Source organism: Notamacropus eugenii, chromosome 2 (genome assembly GCF_028372415.1).
Source record: "Notamacropus eugenii isolate mMacEug1 chromosome 2, mMacEug1.pri_v2, whole genome shotgun sequence".
NCBI classification, from domain to species: domain Eukaryota; kingdom Metazoa; phylum Chordata; class Mammalia; order Diprotodontia; family Macropodidae; genus Notamacropus; species Notamacropus eugenii.
Window position 1 is genome coordinate 530,653,006 of NC_092873.1, and position 18,960 is coordinate 530,671,965.

The 18,960-nt window shown below is 42.7% G+C and overlaps 1 protein-coding gene and 1 non-coding gene across 5 annotated transcripts in view; one reads left to right on the forward strand and one right to left on the reverse strand.

The window, feature by feature from the left end:
* LRRC7 (leucine rich repeat containing 7) overlaps positions 1-18,960 on the forward strand; it is a 582,114-nt gene that overhangs the window by 372,432 nt on the left and 190,722 nt on the right. For all 4 annotated transcript variants that reach the window (XM_072649824.1, XM_072649823.1, XM_072649821.1 and 1 more), the window contains exon 8: positions 5,542-5,605. In XM_072649824.1, coding sequence (XP_072505925.1) covers positions 5,542-5,605 — 64 coding nt within the window. The remainder of the gene's footprint in view (positions 1-5,541; positions 5,606-18,960) is intronic.
* Positions 1,416-1,519, reverse strand: LOC140530575 (U6 spliceosomal RNA). The gene has a single exon (XR_011976009.1). It is a non-coding gene; the product is annotated as a U6 spliceosomal RNA (small nuclear RNA).

Below are 18,960 nucleotides of genomic sequence, written 5' to 3' on the forward strand. Positions count from 1 at the left end.
TCAGGGTCATGGGTGGTAAGTGTTTAAGATCGTCGTTGAACTCGAATCCTGACCCGGCCATCCAGCCACCTCTCCACCTGACTGCCCAATGAGAATTTAAAGATGCCACAAAATGTTGGCGATATCTGTGAAAAATGGAAAGGGTTTGGAATTCTAAGGAATGAAATCAAAGAAATGATCAAGTTGGGGGGGGGAGAGAAATGTTCAGAGAGAAAACTGAAATTAACTTTAAAAAAGAGTTCTGAGAAGGGCCGTTCCACCCAGGGGAAGGAAACCAGGAGTTTAGAAATTCTGGATGATTCTTGCAAGAACAATGTACAAAGAAACATTTTCCCCAGCTTTGCCCATGGCAAGTTTTTGAAGTTAGCGAAGAATTTTCCAGTGAAGTGCTGCCACATCTATGTTGACTAAAGGGAGTACCACCCGAACCTTGTCAATGAGGATGCTAAGGTTCTGGGCACCACCAGGACACTGACCAGAGGATGCTGAGGCCCTTGGCACTGCAGGACTCTGCCCAAAAGACTCCAACGCCTTGAGCACCACTAGGACCCTGCCCAGAGGATACCCAGGCCCAGGGCACCATGGGATTCTGCCCAGCTAGAAAGTGTTGGAAGGGAAAGCTTAAGGCCTCTCTTCTTGACTCCCAGGACCAGTACTCCTACCACCTTGTAGAAGAAGAATAGGAAAGAGAGGAGATGCTGGCTGGATCCTATCCCTGCACCTGCACCTCCATCATATCGGAGACACAATCTTGGATTCAGGGGCACAGAATATGGTAGCAAGGGCCATGTGGAAAGGAAGGCCCAGTCTGGCCTTGAGCTCTGTCATGAGACATAGAGATCATGTTGGAGGCAGCAGGAGCCAGTCCCAGAGGGGCTAAAAGGAAGGCCTGTTTCCACATCCTTTGCTCCCTAGGCTTCTAATAAGGATCCTTTCCTCCTTGTGACTCTGTCCCTTCTTCTTGGCATTTTGCAAAAGGGTTATAATGTTCTCATTTAGGTCTGTGTTCTAGGGACTTGTACACAGAGATGTTAAGAGGCTCACAGCACAAGTATGGGAGATTCCGCATGATGGTATTTCGTGCGAAATGATCTAGAATCACTGGCTCACATGCAATCCCAGGAGGCCTTTCCAATTCCTCCAAGTGGTGGTGCCCACTCCCCCACAAAGACAGATCAGTTATTTTTCAGTCATGTCTGACTCTTGGTGACCCCATTTGGGGTTTTCTTGGCAAAGACACTGGAAGGATTTTCCATCTCCTTCTCCAGCTCATTTTACAGATGACGAAACTAAGGCAAATGGGGTTAAGTGACTTACCTAGGATCACACAGCTAGTGAGTATCTGAGGCTAGATTTGAACTCAGGAAGACTCATCTTCCTGACTCCAGGCCCGGCACTCGTCTACTGTGCTGCCCACCTGTCTCGAAATATTCACAAATTTGTGTGTCATCCTTGCTCAGCGTCCATACTGATCTCTGTGTCATTCCAGTTTTAGTATGTGTGTTGCCAAAGCAAGCACTCACAAAAATTACCTTTTACTTAATTTGCACTAATTCTACATGTACATATGCATGCATGTTGATTCTCCTGACAGAACGTAAACTTCTCGAGGGCAAAAAATGTTTCATTTTAATCTCTATTGTCTCACCACCCAGCAGAGCCCCTGGTACATAGTAGGCACTTAAGAGATACTTGTTTAAGATACTTCATAAAATGTTTTCCATATGCTTATTTGGAGCAAGACATCTATAGTTGTATCTATATAAATAAATATCATATATGGATATATTAGATCAAATATATTATATATCATATGTAGCTATGTTAGAATAGATGGATAGCTATATTTCCACAGACAGATATATCTATAGTTATGTTTATATCATCCCCTCTTCTCTGGATGATCAAGGGTATGCCAAGTCTGGAGATCCAAGGGCATTCTGAAAATGTATCAGGCCTTCAGCACAGTCTGAGATTTCCTTTCTACAACAGACCTTTCACTGGTGATCATTCCTCCTGTGACACGTAAATGAAGCATCATTGCTGTTGCCAGCGTTTGGTGTTCTTTGCATTTATAGAATCATTTTCATTACTTACTGGTCACACTTCGCCTAAGCTTTACAAACTGATAAAGAGGAAAGACCGACACCTCTGGGAAAAGTCTGCTCTCATAGCACAACGGCATCCAGGTCATGGAAACAAAAAGCCTCCTTGTGCTCCAGGCTGGCCAGGCCAGCTTAGAACCGCCTTGGCTAATGTTGAATACATTTATTGGAAGGACAATGGCAAACGGGAAAGCGTCCAGAGGAGAGTGGCCAGGATTGGGAGAGGTTTAGAAATGAATAAGTAAAAGCTTAAGAAACAAGGAGTGCTTAGCCTGGGGAAAAAAGAGAGAAAGAAAGAAATGAGTGAAAGGGCCAAACGACATATTTTCACTCAGTGCAAGGAAGAGATTTCTAGCCATAGGAGCCATACCAAAATGGAGCAAGTGCCTTGGTTGCCCGGCACTGGAGGCACTGGAGGCACTGGCTCCAGACATAGCCGCACATTGTTTGTCCTGGATATCGTCGAAGGGGCTTCTGACAAAAAGTACTTACTGGGCGGGGCGGGGGGAAGGAGGTCAAAGAGGCGGTAGCCACTCACACCTGTGACGTTGCAGAACCACGGATTTCCTCCGGGGACGGCCTCGGGCTGATCCGATCCGAGCACTTAGTCTTTTCAGGTTGCCTTTGCTCTGCCATTCATCAGGCCGACGCTGCTGGGCAAGGATGCCCAGGTCCTGGGGTTCTCAAGCTATGCTCTGCTACCACCTGCTGGGCTTCAGCTAGCTAGCAAACAACTGCTCCCTATGTCCATCACGGACTAGAAAGTAGGCATTCTCATCTCGGGGCTGCCAGACAGGAAGGGACCAACGATGCCTCGCAGACCAGCCCGAGCTAAAACCGTCTCTGATTTTAGCTGCCTCTAACTGCTGTGGATGGGATGCCCATGGATCCAAACAAATATCTGACTTAGAATTACAAAATTCTGATACCCATGATTGTGAGCCTGTATCCCTAAACCTAGCTGGAGACTCGGCTCAAAAACGTCTATGTGGCAACTGAGGTCAGCCTCGACCCCTAAATTCTGCCTCTCCCGTCCCTGACAAAAAAAGGAAAAAACCCTCCCAGATTAACATTCAAATGAAGCTCAGGGTCCACTAAAGCTAGTCCTGGGAATCTAGACCACTCTCTGCCAGAGACCACCCCCGCCCTTGCCTTTATTTTGCACATGTGAGCCACGGGAACCACTTCTGTCATCTACACCCATCACAGATCTCTGGCCGCTCCACTAAGAATCCTAATTTTTAATTCCTACATTGAGGTGTTCTCATACGTTCCTAAAGTGCTGTTCGGTATCATTTATCTGGGTTTGTGATTTCAATATTAGGGAACTTGTGATGAGGATACTTCCCTTGTATAAAATAAATGCACTGTTTAGAAAGTCAACAAGCAGAAACATTTCTCAGCATTAGAGCCAGGAGAGAGTGCCTTGTGGGTTAACAGGGATCTGTTCCTGTGTGAATTGAAGAAATGAGATGCCTTGCTCCTATCTATTCATGCTCTCTCGCTCTCTCTCTCTCTCTCTCTCTCTCTCTCTCTCTCTCTCTCTCTCTCTCTCTCTCTCTCTCACACACACACACACACACACACACACACACACACACTTCCCCCCACATATAAACATACAGGCTGTGTGTGTGTGTGTGTGTGTGTGTGTGTGTGTGTACCAATGTAGGTGAAGTGTATTGGGATAATTCAAAGCCTGAGTCCTCCTGGTCAATTCTAAGCCTTTCTTTACTCATTCCCTTTAAAGGTAACATGTACCACAGAAAAGAAAAATGCCTGCTTTCGGTGATCATTGTCAATCACCAGGAGCTATAGCCATTCTCTGAAAATTAATCAAGATTCCTTGAGCTCCAGATACCAAGCAAGCAAGTAAACATTTATTAAGCACATACTATGTGTAATAGAAGCATATGTTACCAGGCACTGAGTTAAGCCTTAGGGATGCAGTAAGAGGCAAGGGACAGTCCCTGCCCTTGAGGAACACCATGTAACAGAGGAAGCAACAAACAAGTATACACAAAGCCTCAGACACTTCACTGTGTGACCCTGGACAAGTCCCTTCACCCTCTTTGCCCCAGTTTCCTCATCTGTAAAATGAACTAGAGAAGGAAATGGCAAACCATTCCAGGATCTCTGCCAAGTAAACCCCAAATGGGGTCGCAGAGAGTCAGACAGGACTGAAATGACTTGACAACAATAACAACAACAAAAATTAACAGAGGGAAGGTAATAGAATTAAGGGGGATTGGGGAACCTTCCTGTGGGTTGAAGATGGGATTTTAATTAGGCTTAAAGGAAGTCAGGGAAAGGGATTATGCTAGAGACAGGAAGATAAAAGGAATGAGGGAAGGTCCCTACCCTTAAGTAAATTTCCAGTTTACTTGGAAAGATAAAACACATTCAAATAAAAAAATAGATAGCTAGGTGGTACAGTAGATAGAGCATTTAATCTGAAATCTGTAAGACCTCAGTTCAAATCCAGTCTCAGTTTCCCCATCTGTAAAATGGGAATAATAATAGCACTTACCTAACAACCAGAATTGTGTGAAGATAAAACAAGATAATATTTGTAAAATCCTTTGTAAAGATCTTAAAGCACCATATTAGCACTGGCTGTAATTAATAGAAGTTTCTAAGTGAGAAATGTCAGCGGGATAAACATAAACAGATGTAGAATTTCAGAGAAATGTGTTTCACTGAGAAGGCATAATTTGAATTGAATCTTACAGGTGGCTGTGAGGTAAAAAAGGACATAGGATGTGGACTGAGGACTTCCCTTTATTCATGCTCTGTACCTATCATCTGTGTGACATTGGGCAAGTCTCTTTTAACCTCATCAAGCCTCAGTTTCCTCTTTTGTAAAAATGAAAGTGTTGGATTCGAAGACACTTTCCAGTCCTTACTCTATGATCCTATGAAAAAGGCACTTTGGTACCATGGATAGAAGTCTAGCCTTGGAATCAGGGAAGCTTACATTCCAGTCCTTGACAAATATTACCTGTGTAAGGCAGGAAGGAAACAAACATGTATTAAATGCCTACTATCTGCCAGGCACTGTGCTGAGCACTTTATACCCAGTGAGGTAGATGGTATGATTATCCCCATTTTACAGGTAAGGAAACTGAGGCCAAGGTTGAGTGACTTTCCCAGGGGCACTCAACTAGTATCTCCGTGCTATTTGAACCAGAGTTCCAGGACTCTGTGCCCCATGACGCCCCCTTTGTGTCAGAACCCAAGTCAGCGTGGAGGGCAGGCAGAGTTCTAGCCACTAGGCTGATGATTTAAGGCTCTGTAATGATAAAGAATAGCCTATGTATTTTCACTACTGCTTTCACTGTGACTTCAGTATAAGAAGAAACCCCATAAAAGCCATTTTTCAGAAACCTGCTTTCTTGCTATGTCTCACAGTGGGTTTTCTCTCTTTCTTCACCAGGTCAATGCACAAACTGGCGCAGCTGGAGAGACTTGACCTGGGCAATAATGAGTTCAGCGAGCTGGTAAGAAAGCACATTTTCTAAATGTGATTAATGTGATGAACAAGACTGCTTCCTTTGTTCTGAGCATACCGCCACCGGGTTCTAAGTTCATTGTGGGAGGGGAGGCTCTGCTGAAATCATTTCAGTGAAGAGGCCAATGAGGATGAGAAGAAGGTTTGTCATTGCAGGTGAGTGGAGAGAAGGCAGAACTTAACTGGACTCTAGAAGGTGTGGATTTTATTCATTAGAATTCATTTTATGTAGTGGCTCCAAAGCCTGACACTGAAAGTCTTCCCCCCCGCCAAATGGCAAATGTTTCTACTAATATTGCTTTAGTCCTATCTCTAAGACAAGAGACAGGGGGCTAGGGTTCAAATCTCAGATCCAGTACCTATAAACAGTGAGGTCACTAACAAGTTACTTATAAAAAACTCTTTGTACCTCAATTTGCTGATCTTTAAAATGGGGATAATGCTACTATCCTACTTACCCCAGGTTTGTCATGAGGACCAAATACTCAATCACCAAACACTGTAAAGCATTTTGTTCCTTAAAGACCTCAAGAGAGGTGAGTAGATAGTTATTGGCATAGGTGAGGCAGCCAGTACACATTTATTGAGCACCTATTATGTGCTGGGCAGTGTCGTTTCTTAGAGGAATTCTGGACTGGAAATGAGAAGACCAGGATTCTGGAAGGTCTGGCCCTTTTTGAATATCAGTATCTTCAGCACTTAAATAAAGCATCAAGATCACATGGGACAGTGGACTGTGCATTGGAGTTGTGGTAAAGGGGCCAGGGTTTGAATCTCTGGTCTGCTATTTACTCTCTGTGGTTAACTTTGGCAAATCATTTACACAATTTCCTCATCTATAAAATGGGAATACTAATGCCTGCTTTACAGGGTGATCGTGTGGCTTAAAATAGAAAGCATCTGTGCAGAGATTCACTGCTTTTAAAGCCCTCTGTTCATAAGCCAGGAAGACCTGAGTTCAGATTCTACCTCTGACACACATTGACTGTGTGACTCTGGACAAGTCACTTGACCTCTCAGGTAACTCTCTATGATTATGACAGTCAGTGAACCATCCTTATCAATCATCACAGATGCAAAGGAAGACAAGAAGAGTCCCTGTCTTGGAGCACACATTGAGATGGGGGAAGCTACCAACAGCATGATGTCAGAGTGAAGGTGCTGCATGTGGGGAATGGTGGATGGAAAGGTGGGCTTTGAACTGAGACTCTAAGGGGGTCCCATGAGAAGCTGAGAGCGATTGGTGAGGAGGAGCAGCATCTTGGGCAGGGGGCAGTGAATGCAAAGACAGAGATTAGGGGTGAAGTCGTAAGCCTGAAGAACAAATGAACCCGCGGAACTGGTGTGTGAGGAGGGATCAAAGTGCAGGAAAGTGTCTCGCACACAGTAGGTGCTTAACCAATGCTTACCCAATGACTGACTAGGAAGGGGCTAGATTGTGAAGAACATTAAATGTCAGAGAGAGGCCTTTATATTTTATCATCATGGTATTAGGAACCATTGAAGTTTATTGAGTATAAGAGTGACATGATCAGACCTGTACTTTTGAGAAGTCAGAGCAAGTGAAGATTGAGACATGGAGGGGAGGGGTGGGTAAATGTCCAGTCACAAGGTGATGGGTGCCTGAACTAGAGCAGTAGCTCAGGAAGTGTGTTCGTCCTTCGTTGCTGAAGAAGACCATGCCATCGCAGAAATGATGACATGACTTGCACTTGATTTTGTTTTTTGAGTGAGGGAGGGCTGTGCAGGTCACCAGCCTCACTTCTCCTCCAGAGTCATCTGAATCCAGTGACCAGATATTCATCAGGATGACTGGAGATGACCCAGGATGAGGCAATTGGGATTATAAGGTCACACAGCTAATGAGTGTCAAGTGTCTGAGGTGAGATTTGAACTCAGGTCCTCCTGATTCCTGCCCTGGTGCTCTATCCACCGCACCACCACTCAGTAAGTGGAGAGAAGAGGACATACAAGGACATGTTGTTGAGGTAGAAACAACAGCGAACAGCATTAGTAATGACGGTTGAGGTAGACGAAGAAGCGGAAGACAACACCCTGACTGTGAGCCTTGGAGACTGGAAGGATGGTGATCCCTCTAATGCAGCAAGAAAGTGCAGAAAAAGGGAGGATTTGACTAGGATCTGAGACCAACCTTGACTGAACAACTGTAAGATTGAATTTAGACATTCTGAATTTGAGTTACAAAGAGATGATTTTGGAATTGATACGATGAAAACTTCCTCATAGTTGGAACTATCCCAAAGTGGAATAGGATGCAGGAAGGTGTGTTTACTCTAATCTGAGGACTTAAATGTTGCAGAGGGAATACATTATCTGGTGTGAAGTTAATCACGCAGTCTATAAACATTTATTAAGCCCCTACTATGTGACAGACATCATGCTAAGTGCTGGGAAAGTGCTAAGTCCCTGCCCTCAAGGAACTTACAACCTAATGAAAGAGACAATATGCAAACAAAAGTGTACACACAAGATATAAAGAATAAAAAGGAAATAATCAAGAGAAAGAAGGCACTAGACTTACAAGAGATTGAGAAAGTCTTCCTGTAGAAGGTGAGACTTTAATTGTGACTTGGAGAAAGCTGGGGAATATAGGAGACAAGATGAGGAAGAAGAGCATTCCAAGAATGAGGGAGAGCCAGAGAAAATGACAGAAATGGAGTGTCTTGTTCAGGGAATGGCAAGGAAGCCAAATGCCATGGGTATGACCCAAGGAAGAGAGGAGAGAGTGTATGTAAGAATACTGGAAAGGTTGGAGAGGGGGCTTTGAACACCAAGCAGAGGATTTTGTATTTGATCCTGGAGGTAATAAGGAACCACTTGCATTTCTTGAGGTGGGAGGTATCATGGTTCAACCGAACTTTAGAAAAATTTTTAATTCTTAATTCTAGTGTCTTCCTTCCATTAACTATTTCTTACTTATGCTATGCATAGCTTGTTTGCATAGCATTTTTGTTGGTTTATTGTCCCTCCCATTAGTTTGTGAGCTCCTTCAGGGCAGGGATCATCTTTTGTCTCCATTTGTATTCCTAGCATTTAGCGCAGTGCCTGAGACATAGTAGGTGCTCTTAATAAAAGTTTGTTGGTTGACTCAAATTTTTTAGAGTTAAAAATCAGTCTTGGAGGTCATCTATTCTGGTGACCACATTTTACCAAAGAGAAAACTGAAACACAACAGAAGTTAAACCCACAGGTATTAAGTGGCAGAGAAACCTGGCTTTGAAGCTCATCTCTCTCTTGCCAACTGAACCTCAGTTTCCTCATGTATAAAATGAGATAGTCGGTCTCTTAAAACATTTCCAGTTCTAACTAATCAAAATATCCTATTAAAGTAGGGTTTAAAATATTTTTGGTCTGATTTATTATGCCTAAAGACAAAGGCACCTTTCTGAATTCAGAGTACTCTTCACCACCACTGAAACTCTCATTGTCCCATCATTGCTGTGAGATCTTTCCATTGGAAATGTCACTGTGCTGGAATTGGGGAAAAGAGGAGTATTCCAGGGCTTCGTGTTTCTAGTGGGACTCATTTTAATGCACTGGCTTGTTGGTATTAGTCATGTGGCAGCACTGGCAGCTTTCTGGTGACAGTAATATCTTTTAATGGGAAAATAGGGTAATTGGGTCCAATCAATGGCCTCTCGAAACAGCACCATGTGGTGATTCCAATTCCATTATATAACTAAGTTATGACAGATAAGAGGCTCCCTCCAGATACTCAGCCAAAACCTGTTTTTTGTCTTTTTGTCATCACATAAAGAGAAAAGTGTTGACATTTACAGATTAAAATGACAAAATGTGTTTTGTGGGCACTTCACATGGAAGCACTGAGGTAACCTAGTGACTCCAGTACTGGATGGAGGTGTTGTCAGAAAGACCTGAGTTCAAAGCCCGGACTCTTAACAGCTATATGCCTTTGGCAAATTGCTTCTCCTTTCTCAGGAGATTTCCTCATCTGTGAAATGGGGATAATAATAACACCTACCTCCCAGGGATGCTGTGAGGATCAAATGAGTTAATCTATGCCAAGCCTTTTGTAAACCTTTAAGTGCTTTATAAATTTTAGCTGCCCCTTTCATCTTCATTCTCAACATCACCATAGAGTGTTAGAGCTGAAAGAGATGTTAGTGGTCATCTAAATGTCCATTGTCATGTTAAATATGAGAAAACCAAATCTCAGAGTCACGAAACCCTAGGAATCCAGCTCCATGTGTACTGAATAGATATATGACCATGGACAAATCATCTGACATTTCTGAGCCTCAGTTGCCTCATCTGTAGAAGGAGGGGGCAGAACTAGAATGTCTCTCACATCTCTTGTGACTTTAGATCCTGTTCCTTTGGTCCTAGGAGCCCACTTCCCTCTCCCCTCCCCCAACCCTTAAACATGCCCCTTTGATGACACCATAACAGATACCCAAAGCCCAAGTGTGCCATCGTTGGACATTCCACCTGGTGACATGGTGTCATGGAGCTTGGACTGGACGAGCTCGAAGACTCCTTCCGACCCTTCATACAACAATCCTGTAATTCTCGGAGAGTTCCATCAATGCTCAGTTCTGTAGCCTCCTTTCCTCAGTTGTTTATCTCCACCTTATCCTGTTTAGGGCTTGTTTGCATTTGGTTGTTTGCGTGGTGTCTCCCCTAGCAGACTATAAGCTCCTGGAAGGCAGGGACTGTCTTTTGTCTCTTTTTGTGTCCCTAACACTTAACATCATGCCCAGCATGTAGAAGATGTTTAGTAAATATTTACTGATTGACTGACTGACTGGCAGAAATAGGGGAAGGCCAAGGGAGTCAGCCTCTAAACCGTCTCTAAGTAACAGCTTCCCAACAGGTAGAAGCAGTTGAGTTGGATGGGCTGCCCAAAAGGTAGCGAGGCTCCCTCATCCTAGAGGCTTCTCCTCAGACACTGAGCAGCCACTTGTTGGCATTGTTGTGAAGGGGGTTTTGCTGAAACACAGCTTGTACTAGAGGCATTCAAGGCCTCTCACAAGCATGAGGTTCTGTGATTCTCTGGATTTGTCCTTCTTCTTGAGCAAGTGTAGAACATGGGATGGAAGTTCCATCAGGACTCAGGCTGTTTCCTGTTTGTGTACCTTAGTGCATACTGTGAACACAGTGCTTTGTACAGAGTGGGCTCCCAATAAAAGCTTCTGGAATTTAATTGAATTGAATCAATTTTTAATAGAACTGTGGTCATCCCAACCTGGAGCCTGCTCTCACCTCAGCAGCCACTTCGAGGATGGTAGCTGCAACAGGGCCTGGTGTGAGTCACACATCCCTCTGATGCAGAAAGCAGACACTGACCTTTCAATGGTTCTTCAAGCTCATTGGCCCAGACTGCCAGGGAGAAGCCTTACGTGGCATCCATCGTTGGACTTGTCCAATACTGGCCATGGAAACCTGTGTGGGAAGACCTTCCTGAGAGGTGAGATGATCCAGCAGAGAGATCACTGGATGTGAAGTGAGAAGACTTGGGTTCAAATCCTGCTTCTCCTACTTAACCCCAGTTTTGTCATTCATAAAATGAATGCATTGGACCAGATGGCTTCTACATTTCCTCCCAGCTCAGTGTTCTGATTTTATGACCTTTTCTCCTGCTGAGCCTGGCCCTCAGTGTCTGGATTTATCTGGATGTGTCTTCTCTATTCTGGAACTTCCCTCCATGCCAGGGACCTCCCTATCCTGGAATAGCCTGCCACCCCAGGAGTCTGTGCATCCTCCTCCCCACTCCTGCCTTTGGAGAGTTTCTCCTGGAACCTCCATTTTGTGGAAGGACTCGAGGTTCCCTGCCCTCATTCTCCTCCTGGACCTGACCTTCTGGACTTCAAAGCAGTTCCCACACACTGAGTACCTTTCCACTTCCCATTTCAGCTCCTTTTTCATATCTTCTCCCATTAAAATATAAGCTCCTAGTACAGCGACAAAGAAGAGAAAGAGAAATTCGATTTAAAATAACTGCAAACAATATAAAATACTTGGGAGCTTGTCTAACAAGACAAACCCAGGAACTATATGAAAAAAATCACAAAACACTTCCCCCATAAATAAAGACAGATCTAAACAATCAGAAAAATATTAACTGTTCATGGATAGGCCAAACCAATATAATGCAAATGACAATTCTGCCTAAATTAATTTACTTATCCAATATCATACTGATCAAACTATTCCCCAAAAATTTTAAGAGCTAGGAAAAATAAAAACAAAATTCTTCTGGAAGAGTAAAATGACAAGAATATTAAGAGAATTAATGGAGAACAATGAACTTGCCCCTATTTCTGCCAATCTGTATTGGCTAAGAAATACTGTTAGATCAATGGAATGGATTAGATACACAAGACGTAGTAGTCAATAACCATAGTAATCTCCTGTTTGATAAACACAAAGATCCAAGCTTTGGGGACAAGAATTCACCATTTGACAAAAACTGCTAGAAAAACTGAAAAACAACTTGCAGAAACTATGTATAGACAAAAATCTCACACCTTATGCCAAGATAAGGTCAAAATGGGTAAATGATTTAAACATAAAAGATGATACCATGAACAAATTAGGGGAGCATGGAATAGTTTACCTGTTATATCTGTAGATAAGGGAGAATTTATGAACCAAACAAAAGATAGCATTATGAGCTATAAAATGGATAATCTTAATTATATTAAATTTTAAAAGGTTCTGCTCAAATAAAACCAATGCAGCCAAAATTAGAAGGAAAGGAGAAAACTGGGGAAAAAAAAAAATGTACAGCAAGTGTCTCTGATAAAGGCCTCATTTCTTAAACACAGAGACAACTGAGTCAAATTTGTAACAATGCAAATCATTCCCCAATTACTGAATGGTCAAAGGATGAACATGCGATTTTCAAACAAAGAAATAAAAGCTATCTATCTATATGTAGATATAGATATAGATATATACACATATATAATTTGTGAGTATATATGTGTACTCAATGGACAAGGGAGGATTCTAAACAGAAGAGGAACATGAACAGTTTGCCTAAGGAAGATTCATCTAACAGTAACCGAAAGGTGGATTCTAGCAGGGAGAGACTAGAGAGGGATGGTGGGAAAATAAATGTCTTTTCACCTGCTGGCAAAGAACCAGAGGTGTAGTCCCAGGGAAGCCAGTCCAACCACTAATTTCTCTTGGCTATGACTGTGCCACTTGGATTGATTGAAAGCACTTATTCTATCTTAAAATATCTACTGCATCATAATTGTAGGGTTTTCTAAGTTCTCTGCACTGTGTAACGTCATTTGCCCTGCAGGGGTTTGATTTCTGAAGTTGTGGCTTTTATGCTTCATTTCACAAAGCTTAATGAAACCTTCAAGATGCCTTTCCAGAGTTCTCCAGGCTGTGTTAGCAGGGTCCAAGACAGGACAGATCTTACCCAAGGGAGAAGACCCCCAGCCCAGGCCCATGGGGATCACCAACTCTGTTGCCTGTGGGCCCACCTCCTAAGTTCACCAGGGCTGGCCACCAGGCGAGAAGAAGCATCGGGTCATACTAAGGTGTGATCCTAACAGAATTGATTTCCCTACGTCATATTACTTAAATTTCCTGGCCAGCTTGTGTTTGCCTTAGCACTAAATGAGGGTTCTTAAGCTGAGGTCTACACAATTGACACTATTGTTTTTCCGATCTTGATGACGGTAGTATCTCAATATAATTGGTTTCCTTGGCAATCCTAGGGATTTCGTTTATTCATTAAAAAACATGATTATGGGAAGGATTCCATGGGTTTCACCAGAATGCTAAAGGAGTCAATAGCACAAAAAAAGTTAAGAATTCCTGTGTGATTAGATGATCCGGGAATTTAAATCCTTCATTGTGATTCACAGTCAGAAAGGGAATAAGCTTTGATTGAGCAAGTACTATGTGCCAGGCACTGTGCTAAGTGCTTTTTACAAATATGTCTTTTATTCCTCACAGCAGACCTGTGAGTTAGGTAGTATTATGATCCCCATTTTGCAGTTGAGGAAACTGAGGCAGTGACTTGCCCAGGGTCACCCAGCTAGTAACTGAGACTGGATTTGGACCCAAGTCTTCCTGAGGCTCAGCATTCTGTGCACTATGGCACCTCTGGCTGCCCAGAAAGTATTCATTAAGTGCCTACCATGTGTCATGAACTGTGCTAGGCACTGGGGACAAAAAATTGAATAGACACTGCCTCAAGGAACTGCAGTTCTATCAAAGGACATAGACGTTAGGAAGTCAGAAATTTATTAGCTGCTAACACTGAACAAGTCTCTGAACCTCTCTGTGCCTCAGTTTCCTCTGTAAAATAAGATAGTTGTATGCATTAAGGTCCCTTCCAGCTCCAAATTTGTTATTCTATGAGCTAGACCTGATCATTCAGACAAGATGCCTAGAAACAATTTATATTGTGCCTTTAAATTCACAATTAAACTATAATAACTATAGAGAGATATAGAAAATAATAGATAGACAGACAGACAGATAGATGGACGAACAGATGGACAGATGGATGTTCCGGCTATTGCAACTTAAGAAACTACCTATGAAAGTGTGGAAGAGTCTGAGTCCTGAGGTCTTGATCAAGATCAAGATCTTGATCAAAGAGCTGAAGCTCTTTGGAAAGTAGTTTGGTTTTGAATTTGCATATTCTGTGGTTATTTGTATCACTGGATAAAGCAGGTCCCATGACACTGAAAAATGAAAAATTCTCTGGGGATGTAAATACAGTAAACACAGGTAATGCACATTGCCAGTAGGGGTGCTGATAGGGATTCTGAGCATTGGGTTGTTGTTCACCACTGTTTGACTGTCCTGGGTGTGGTTTTAGCCTGATTAAAACTGGGGCTCCAACCACCCTTCAGTATTTATTCAGAACCAACAGAGTGGGGAAACTCAGTCTCAGAAGTTCACATTTCTGTTTGCTCTCTGACTTTCTCCCTCCTACTATGTTGGACTGGGGCCCAACAACCCACACTCCCCTAGGACACCAGCCCACCTGTGTGCCTTTGTGTGTAGAGCCAATTTTACTGCTTGGAGCTGTTTTAAAACTCAGAGAATCCCAGAATCTCAGGGTGGGAGGGGTTATCAGAATCTTCCTGGTTCAGCCCATGTCTGACCAAGACTACCTTCTAGAACATCCCTGGCAAATCCTCTTCCAGGCTCTGCTTAAAGCCCTCCAGTGAAGGAGACCCTCCTGAGGCAACCCATTCTACTTTAAAATACTTCTCATTCTTAGGAATTATTTTTCTGAAGTCAAGATTAGCTCTCCCTCTCCAACATTTCCACCTTTTTTTCCTGGTTCTGCCCTCCCGTGCCAACCAGCACCATTCTGATACTTCAAATACTTGAAGACAGCTATCAATCTCCTCCCCAAGGCATTTCTGCTTATGTTTCATGTATTTCCTTAACCTGATCCACCTATGGCATAAATTCCAGGTCCTTCACTATCTATCCTCCTTTCCTTCCTGGGGATGGTCTCCAGGTGCTCCCTAATTCATGATGCCCAGAAGTGAACAAAAAACTTCAGAAGTAGTAAATAAGGAAAGAACGCAGAGAGTCTTTCCATGTGAACATCTCACATCTCTCAGAGCAGGGAAAAGTTGCCTGGGTTGGATTGGGTTGGGTTTCCATATCAGGCTAGGACCTCACCTTGAGTTTAAAGTCCACTTAAACCCCACAGTCTGTTTCATATGAATTATTCTCTAACCACTTCTGACCATCTTATAATGTCAAACTGATTTTTTAGAAATAAATTGAAAAAATTCACATTTATTCTTACAATTATAGAACCAAAGAATTTGATAGTTTGAAGAGACCTCAGCAAGCAATTAGGCAAAACGATATGTAAAAGAAGTATCCACTATAACCTGCCTGGTAATTAGCTATCCAGTCTATGAATGGAGAGCACTGAAAAGGGGGAACCTACCATATACCTCAAGACAATTTATTCCACTTTTGGAAAACTCTAATTGTCAGCAGTTTTTCCTGACATTAAACCTAAATTGGTTTCACTCAATGCTCCTTATACATTGTTACTCAAGTGTAAGACTTTACCTTTATTCCTCCTGAATTTCATCTTGTTTGAGTCAGTTTAATGCTTTAGCCTGTCAAGACTCTTCTGGACCCTGACTTGGTGATTCAGCATAAGAGCTGTATGTCGTCCGCAAATTTGGTGGTCATGTCATCTCTGCCTTTATCCAAATCAGTGGTAGCAATGTTAAATAGCATATTTATTTCATCTGATTAAACCTGGCCCAGTTTTCTCAGAATAACATCACATTACTGATTCATTCTGGCCTTACAGTTCACTAAAAGCCTTCCATGTTGTGTGCTCATGAACAGCTTTCTAACTGCAGCCTCCATCTGCTGCCATCTTGGGAGCCATGTGGTCCCCTTCTCTCCTGGGGATAGGCAATTCCCTGATATCCATGGTTCCCTAGAGGGGCCATGTGGTTCTGTATGGCTCTATGCAAGCTTCCTTCCAGGGCCTCCAAATGTGTATGTGCCCAATGGACCTGTCCCTACGCATGTGAGCTGTGTTTCTGACTTCCTGCATGCCTGCCTGACCTTCTTTCTCCCTTTTCCTTTCAAGGTCAAGTACAAGGGCATAGCTCAGCTGTATGATTAGCCATGACTCAATAAATCTCCCTTAATGTGACATTTAGGAAACAATCAGGGCAAGACTAGCTCACAACTATACAAGGAGACACCCAAAGCCAGAAGAGAGCCTGCTTCCTTGAACAAGATATCCGTATGAAGACAATCTCAATATGGGACCCAACTGCCTTCCTGTATTGTGGTTATTTTTCTAACCCAAGCACAGGACCTTACATTTATCCTATAATATATTAAAGTGTTGCCTTGAGTCCACCATTCTCACCTATTCAGGCATTTGGAGACTGCCAATTTCTGTCTAAACTATTAGCTCTCCCTCTGTGATTGGTGTGAATTAAATGCCATCCATGCTGAATCTTCAAGGCTTCTTAACCTGGTATCCAGGAACTTAGTTGTTAGGTTTTTTTAAACATAAAATTTACATTAAATTTTAAATTTAAATTAATTAAATTGACATTAAACACTAATAATATTTCAACATAATGGGCTTCCTTTGCAATTCTATGTATTTTATTTTATGCATTTAAAATAGATTCTGAGAAAGGGTCCCTAGGCTTCACCATACTGCTCAAGGGGGCCATGACACAAAAAAAGTTAAGAACCCCTAATAAAGCCTTATTAGAAATATTGAATGGCCAGATCCAAAGCTGTGACCCTCACTGGAGACCTTTTTTCTTTCTGGGGACACTGGTCCATTAATGACCCCTACCAGCTCCAAATCTACCTATGCTATTACCAAGTCCCTCTCTCTCTAACTTGTCTAACTCTTTCATAGGATCATAGAACTCAAGTTGGAAGGGACCCCAGAAGCCACAGAACCCACATTCTTCATTTTACAGATGAGGAAGCTGAGATCTAGACAAGAAAAGTGATTTACTCAATTTCATTTCGGTAAACAAATTAAGCATCTATGGCAGGACTTGAACCCAAGAATCTTGACTGCACAGGTGTAAACATGGCATTGCCTCAATCGACTAGCCTAGTAACTGTCAAAGTGGAAATGAGCTTAGACTGTCATGACATGTTCTTGATGAACCTGTGATGGCTTTCTGTGCTCACCTCTTCTCCTTACCAATGTTCATAAACTGCCCTTTTCATCAGTCCCTGAATTTTCCATGACACTATGGCAAATCCTCTGGTCAAGTCAAGATGACAAGCAGGAATACCTAAGCTCAGAACTGATCTCAGAAATTTACTAGTTATGTGACCCTGGGAAAACCACTTGATCTCAGTTACTTCAACTGTAAAACAGGGATAATAATAGCACCTATCTCACAGAGGATCAAATGAAATAAGATTTGTAAAATCACTTAACACAGTGCTTGGCACATAGTAGGTGCTATGTCAGGAACTGTTCTCTTCCCCTTCCCCTCCCTAAGTGGAGCTGAGTTAGATGCAAAAAGGAAAAGATAGGAAAGAGCCACATAAAGGGCTTTCAAAGCCAGACAGGACTTTCTTCATTATGTGAAATATCCCCTTTCATACCCTTTCTTTACAAAGAAAAAAATAAAATAAAGTTTGCCTCTCTCCAGTTGCATACTACAACATTCCTGTCATCCGGATTGCTCCGATTCTTCTGAGGTCACTCACTGACAGTGAGCAGTGGTTCATTATCACAGGTTGTCTTCGTACCTTAAGTCCTTCCCTGCTGCTCTTTCTCTACATGACAAGCCCAGATATTTATTGAATGCCCACGAGGGGCTCTTATAAACTCTGCAGTATTTCAAGATGGCGGAGGTAGGGAAATGGTCAGACGATTGGCTACATTTGTCCTTTTCCTTTGATATCATCAACTATTTCACTCCTAGTTTGCTTCTGTGTTCTCTACCAAGGAGATGTCATTCCAATCTGTGCTGATCACAGAAGAGATTCTAGAAAGGTTCAGGACAAGACGAAAACCTAGATTGTAGCTCTAGGACCATGTCAGGGAAATTCACCCACTAGGTAACAGGGGGCTACATGAAGCCAGATAGTATTCTTGATTTTCTTTTATAAGGGGTGGAGAGGGTGGGGAAAAAGAGCCCCTGAGATATTTAAGGATTCCACTTGTCAAGACTAAGGTCAGTCCCTCCAGAAAATGGACAGCCTCCTGTCCCCTTGCTGATCAGTTCTAGGGAAGCCAAGCTCCCTGGCCAAGAATTCTCTTCAGAAGAGCTTCCCCCTTCTCCATGGTCTATCAAACTTGCCTGGGAAGCCAGCTTTGCTTTTCTTCAATACTTGGTTCAAATTTTGTCTCTATTGTTTTGTATCTCCTAGAAATTAGTGACCTAAAGAGTCAATCCTGTGCAGTGGACAGAGGGCTGAACTTATAGACAGGGAAGGTCAGGCATGTTCTAGGCCTGTATATGATACCTGCCAGTTTTGTGACTACAAGCAAATTATCCAAACCGCTCAGTGCCTCAGTTTCCCTAATTATCAAATGCCACTATTTGGAACATATTTATGACTACCAAATAAGGGAGTCTGTCTCTCCCCCCAACCCCCACCATTTGTCAAACAAAACTGAACCTAAAATAGATTCTCAATAGACGTTTATGAATTTATTTGATTTGCTGACATGGGACTGTCATGTAGCCAGCCTACTGAGGTCTCTGGAATGTACTGTGAAGTCTGAATCTACTCAGACAACCGGGAGAGACAGCCAGGGAAGTCAAGGGCCATGTTTTGGATATCTTTGTCCACCAACCAACACTTACACAAGGGGCACTTAATATTTGTTTAATT